Genomic DNA, 6,796 nt, shown 5'->3' with positions numbered 1-6,796 from the left:
AGGGCACTCTGAGGTGGGGAAAGGAGTCCAGGAGAACTGGCTGTACTTTAAGGCGGTTCTTTTAAGGACACAAGAGCAAGCTATCCTGAAGCACTGAAAAAATGGGAAGTGCAACAGAAGACCAGCCTGTTTGGACAGAAATCTCTTCAGTGAATTGAATCTCAAAAAAAAATCCTACAAAAAGTGGGAACTGAGCTATATTACTAGGGGAGAGTATAAGAGCATCCTATGGGCATACAGGAAGAACATTAGGAAGGCCAAACATGATTTAAGATGCACCTGGCAAGGGACTTGAGGCAATACAAAGGGATTCTATAAGTATGTCAAAAAGGAAGACCAGAGAAACCGTAGATCCCTTATGGAGTACAGAAGGCAATTTAGTTAAGATTGGTGCAGAAAAGGCTAAAGTATATTACGCTTTTTTATTTCAGTCTTCACAAATAGGATCAGCTACCAAGTGATGAGCATGGCTGGAAGCAAAAGTAGGGAAGAAGCCTAGATTTCTGGAATAAGTTAAAGATTACTTAGAGAAGCCAGATCCTTGCAAGTTGGCAGGGCTGGATGCGATCCTTCCTTTTCCATGCCCTTGTGACAAGGTTTTTAGTAGAATTCACAGATTCATTGGAATCTGACAGGATTGCACCATGAGCACTTCTGCTATGGCCTCAAATGCATGATGTCTGGGCTGTCAAGCATGTGCCTTAGTGCCTGTGCCACCCCAACCCCTATGTGGGTGGGATGAATCCTCAGGTACTGAAGGAATTGGCTAAGGTAGTTTTAGAGCCATTGGCTATCCTCTTTGAGAACTCATGGAGGTCAGGTGAGGTCCAAGATGCTTGGAAAAAGGGAAATATAGACCCATCTTTAAGAAAGGGAAGAAGAAGGATTTGGGAAATTACAGACTGGTCAGTCTAACGTTGATCCCTGGAAATATCATGAAGCATGTCCTCAAGGAATCTTCTGTGAAGCATTGAGAAAAGAACAAGGTGTCAGGAACAGCCAGCATGGATTCACCAAGAGCAAGTCATGCCTGACCAACCTGGTTTCCTTTTATAAGAAGGTATGGGCTCTGTGGATGAGAGGGGGAGTAGTGGATGTGATATACCTTAACTTTAGCAAGACTTTAGCAAGGCTTTTGACATATTCATATTAACAAGCTAAGGAAATACAGCCTAGATCAAGGGTTCTCAAATTGGGTTGTCACCCCCCAGAGGGTCGTGAGCAACTTAAAAGGGGGCTACAAACTTCCCAGGGGTTACCACGGTGGTGTGGGGAAGCAGCATGTGGCGGTGGCAGCTGCCGCGTGTGAGCTGTCAATTCCTCTCCATCCAGCACTTAGGGTCACGGTAGCACAAAGTATGAGAACCCCTGGCCTAGATGAAAGTACTAGTTTTAAGAAAAAACTTCTGTATGGTTCATGGGACCAGACTCTGGAATAGACTCCCAGTGGGGGTGGTGCAGGTACCTACTCTGAAGATCTTCAAAAGGAGACTGGACGCACACCTTTCTGGGGTTATTTGACCCCAGCAGTCTTTCCTGCCCCGAGAAGGGGGGCTGGACCCAATGATCTCATGAGGTCCTTTCCATCCCATCCCGAAATTGTGTGTGAATCTGTGAATCTGTACTAGAAGGTGGCTATGTAACTGGTTGGATCATTGTGCTTAATGAGTAGCTCTCATTGAGCTCAATGTTGAGTCGAGAGGACCCAAGTGGGGTTCCCCAGGGGTCTGTTCTGAATCTGATATTGTTTAACATTTTATTAATAATCTGGATGATGGGATTAAGTACATGCTTAGTCAATTTGTGGTGACACCAAGTTGGGTGGCATTGCAAACACTCTGGATCATGGGGCTAGCATCCAGAATGACCTAGATAGACTGAAAAAAATAGTCCATGATCAACCAGATGAAATTCAACAAGGAGAAGCTGAAAGTCCTGCGTTTGGGACAGAATAATTGTATGCATAACAACAGACTGGGGGAATGACTGCCAAGGCTGCAATACTACAGAGAAGGGCCTCAGGGTTACAGTAGAGTCTATTGTAGCAGACCAGAAGCTAAATATGAGCCAGCAGTGTGCTCTTCTTGCAAAAAAAGCCCATAGCATACTGGATTGTATTTAACAAGAGTGTCACATGTAAATCAAGGGAAACAATTCTTCTACTCTGTTCAGCACTGGTGAGGTGTCACCTGGAGTAGTGTCCAGTTTTGGGCCCCACACTTTAAAATAGATGTGGACTGACTGGAAAGAGTCCAGAGGAGAGCAACAAAAACTATTAGAGGCTTGGGAAGCAAGACTTATGAGGAAAGGCTGAAGGAACTAGGGTATTTAGTCTGGAGAAGAGAAGACTAAGGGGGTATTTTATAACAGTCTTCAAATACTTGAAGGGTGATTATACAGAGGATGGAGATAGACTGTTTCTTGTGGCTGTAGGGGATAGGACTATGAGCAATGGACTCAAGCTGCAGCAGAGGAAATTTGTGTTGGCAGTTAGAAAGAACTTCCTAACTTCCTGGTCAAGCTTTGGAATAGGCTCCCTAGAGAAGTTGTAAAATCTCCACCTCGGGAAATTTTCAAGAGCAGACTGGACAGACATTTTGCTGGGATGGTTTAATCAGGGATGAACCTGCCTTGACCAGGGAGCAGCACTAGATTTTGTAAGGTCCCTTCCAGCCCTAGTTTCTTATGACCCTATGATTCTACTCTGAGATCACAGCCATGTGAGAGGGTAATGTAACTTCAGTCTGCTGAGGGGAGAAACAGGAGATTGCAGTCATTTAGAAAGATAGCAATAGCACTGGACACTTCTGAGATCAGAGTTTAGTCTTCAGAAGAAGCTGATATACCACATTGTATACTTCATAATATATACTTCTTTGGCAAAAGAGATTTCCTCTCCTCTCCCTCTGCTCCTTCTGCTTTTGCATTAAAATTTCTCTCTCCTTCTTATGCACAGCTTTGAGCATTTCCTTTCAAAGCATGTGAAGAAGTGAGCTTCAGCCCACAAAAGCTTGTGTTATATATCCATCTACTTTGTTTAACTCAGTGGTGCCCAAACTTTTTACCCTGTAGGCTGGATGAGAAGTGCCAGGCCCAGCTGTGGGCTGGCTCTGGATGACATCACAGAGCCCCATCTGGCTTTAGTGGGGTTATGGAGCCTGAACCTGATCTGACCACCAAGGGGTGCAGGGCAGAGTGGCCCCAATCTGGACACACATATTGGGGCAGAGCAGCCCCAATCCAAACATGTTGGGGAGGGAGAAGCAGCCCACCCCATATACAGATGCATGGGGAGGGTGGGGAGTGCGGCAGCTGCCCTGATCTGCATACATGGGGTTGGGGAGGAATCCAGACCTGGTCTGGATGCATGAGGCAGGGCAGGGTGGAGTGGCCCCAATCTGTACACATAGCACATGGGAGCATGGAGCACAGCCAGGCCCTGATCCAGATGGCTGGGGGGGTGGGAAGGGAGGGAAGGGGAGAAGAGAGTTAAGTGACCCTTATCCAGATGTGTGGGGAACAGCTTGGTCCAGTCCAGATGCACAGCGGGTGGATCCAGCCCTGATCCCACTGTGTGGCAATGGCCCGGGCAGGGCTGAACCCTGCCACATGGAGGTTCTACTACTCCCTACCTGCCAATGTTTCTGACCCGTGAAGATTTCTGTGGGCTGGATGTCATAGCTCCATGGACCAGATTTGGCCTGCAGGCCAGTGGCTGAGCACCCCTGGTTTAGCCTATTAGGTTCGAATCTACCCTGCCTTCTAAAATGTCTTAATCCTCTTTTTCACCAAACTTGTTTAAGCTGTTAATGAGTTTTAAAATATACTGAAAGTTTGAAGACTCTGCATTTGATTATTAAGACTATTTGGGGAGAAAAATGTTTGGCACCAGGTGCTAAAATGTGTAAAGGACCCATTTAAACTAATTTTAACTGAAACTGATTAACAGATTCATTTGCAAATTCTGAGAAAATTTATTCTGCCCTCACAAGATAAGTGCAGTCATTTGGAGGATTCACTGAAGCTTTTAAAACACAAGAAAGAAGCTTAAATCTCTGCTTTAAGTGAAAAACTGCTTTAAGTCAAACTTAACTATGAAGTCATAAACATAACTGGAACAATTAGAAACAATAATATTTAATAACTTAGTTTAATTACAACCTAATTTATTCAAAATGCATGCATTTACTTGAAAATTCTCAGAAAATTAATTCTATATTTAGTATGTTCTGTATAGCTAGGAGAGATGCAGTGTATTTTTCCACTGCAGAATGAGTTTGAACACAAGATTTCTGAAGAATTTGATATCTTCTTGAAAAGTGAAATGACTTAGATTTCTTGAAAGCATCCACATTCTTTATGAAAAGTAACTTAGGCTAGAGTCCTAAATTCTGAATTTTGAACACTTTATCTCTAGTTGCTCCAGCATGAAACTTATTGATACTTTACCTCCTAAACTGGAAGTAACATTTAAGAGTTACTCCCAAAACTTTTGTTTGGAATTGTCACCTATGTACTTACATTGGTTACTACGGCCACAATCGCCATTCCTTGCATGATTGGCTGCCATGCACCAATATCTTGTGCTTTCTGTGGCACCATGCGTCTGAACTGGGTTGTAATCTTCCAGGCATCTATTCGTATTTCCAACAAATTGTTAATAAGAGCCAGAAGAGGAGCCAAAGGGAATGATGCCACAAACAGAGTGACGAATCCAAACTGTATAACTTACAATGAGACACAAAATATAGGATAATTATTCTTTAACTTTCATGTGTATGTATTCACTCACACCATCAGAGAGACAGGATTTTTTTTTTTACCAGGTACATAATCTGGTCCTCAAGTGGGATATCTTGTGAGATCAGATATATAGAAAAGTATATCACAATCCCAAAAGAAAAGGAAATCTACCAAAATTTAAAAAACGGTGAAAGAGTGCTGGGTTTGTGAAAAGTTGAAAAGGTATAACTCCTAAATATGAGTAATCTGCTTCTTTCATATGCTTATTGACCTTACTGGATTGGGAATTTAATAACTAAGTGCTATATTGTAAAGCCTAAATTAGAAAAACAAAATAATAGGTTTATAAGGGACCTCAAGGGTCATCATCCCAAATGTGGGATTTACTATTTCTAAGCCAAAAATGAAGATTCCATAAGAATGAATAGGCATTACTTGTTGGTGTGTGGTGCAGAAATAGGTATAATTATAACAGTATGAAAGTATGCTTGGTCCAAAACAAACTTGGAGTTTTGTGAACTCTCAAAAACCTATGATAAGTAGGTGGACCTAATTCCAATTAGTGTGCTATAGAAACCTGATGTTGTACAGGGGTTGAAGCTGATAGCGTCCTCGCTCCTAAAACACTTTCAGGAGGATTGGTAAGAGATGAAGAGGCAACAAATCCATTCATATAAACCACTGCTAGTAAAGTCATGTCTTTTTAGATAGTTGATTTAGATTAATAGAAATATCTATCTTTGACAATTTCAAACAGTTAATTGATTTAGATTAATAGAAACATCTATCTTTGATCATTTCAGACAAGCTTTCATCTCTAAAACAAGGCAATCTATAAAATCATTATTTACCCAAAAACTCTCTTTAAAACATGTTTAGAGAATGTCATATACATCAGATTTGAACTGCTCCTTACCCATTTCAAGATACTCATAAAACAATCCAAGTTTTCCAATGGGTTGAAGATGGTAGTCCTGCTCCCAACGTGGAATAACCTTTTCTGATCTAGCAGCTGTACAACATCTTCCAATTAGATTCTTAATCCAACTATCAGTCAGGGAAAAATTTGATAATTAATATTATTAGTGTGCCTGGTCAAAGACTTAACTATAGCAGAGAATTGCTCTGGTGCTGTTGCCAAGTTGTTGATCACAACTGGACAACCAAAACTCCCAAATTCAAACAGTGGGTCTGATTTGATGTGGATCAGACTCTATAGAGTGAAAAATAGGTGTAAAATGCTAACAAATCAAAATGGCAGAATTTTATGCCCACACTGAATTGGTGAAAATAACTACACAAAGAAAACAGTAACAGAGACTGTGGTCCAATATATTCCCCAGGTTAGGCAGTTTTTCTCTGTCCTTCCTAGAGGGTCTGGTCCAAAAAAACCATGCACCAGAATTTAAGAAAAATTATGCCACGATTACAATCTACCTGTTATCTTGGAATAAGTAGGACAGCAACGGAACATTAAGGAACCAAGATACTATTTTTACATACATGTTATTCATAGTAAGAGAAAAGAGACACCCTGTTTGTAATGAGAAATGAAGAATGAGATACTAGCCAAATGCTTCTGAAATTTTTCAAGAGATGCCAACTTTACTAGATCTTTGATTTCTTAATATGTAAATGTAGCAGGACACAGGCAGGCAGCTACCAGGTGCCTGATGAGGGCAGTCACTTTGAATACTAGGCATATAAAAGCTGCCATGTGCTGCTACCAGCCCAGGCAGAAATATTGCCTAGGAGGTAAGGGCAAGAGCTTATGGGAACAGATAGGAGACTCTTGGTCCTGGGCATGACCTAAAAATGCACCCTGCTGGGAGTGGGATTTTTGGTTTGAGGAATGACTGCTTCATGGAGTCAGAAAGAATCAGTGCCCCCCCCAATCCGAACACACTTTCTGGCAAGAAAGAGGTGTAGGGAAGGCTGATGTTTTGAAGCCGGTTGCTGCATGTGAGTCAGAGAGCAGCAAAACACGCGTGTGAGTAAGAGCATGCAAATCTCCAGCACCTACAACTCTACTCCGCATGTGAAGCGGTTCGCA

At 42.0% G+C, this 6,796-nt stretch overlaps 1 protein-coding gene across 4 annotated transcripts in view; it reads right to left on the bottom strand.

The window, feature by feature from the left end:
• Positions 1-6,796, bottom strand: part of ANO6 (anoctamin 6) — a 160,240-nt gene that overhangs the window by 16,489 nt on the left and 136,955 nt on the right. For all 4 annotated transcript variants that reach the window (XM_019514613.1, XM_019514616.1, XM_019514614.1 and 1 more), the window contains 2 exons: positions 5,660-5,790; positions 4,522-4,727 (listed from right to left, as the gene is read on the bottom strand). In XM_019514613.1, coding sequence (XP_019370158.1) covers positions 4,522-4,727; positions 5,660-5,790 — 337 coding nt within the window. The remainder of the gene's footprint in view (positions 1-4,521; positions 4,728-5,659; positions 5,791-6,796) is intronic.

This window comes from Gavialis gangeticus, unplaced genomic scaffold (genome assembly GCF_001723915.1).
Source record: "Gavialis gangeticus isolate Ggan-Ray unplaced genomic scaffold, GavGan_comp1, whole genome shotgun sequence".
Classification (NCBI taxonomy): Eukaryota; Metazoa; Chordata; order Crocodylia; family Gavialidae; genus Gavialis; species Gavialis gangeticus.
This window is presented reverse-complemented; position numbering and strand designations above follow the sequence as displayed.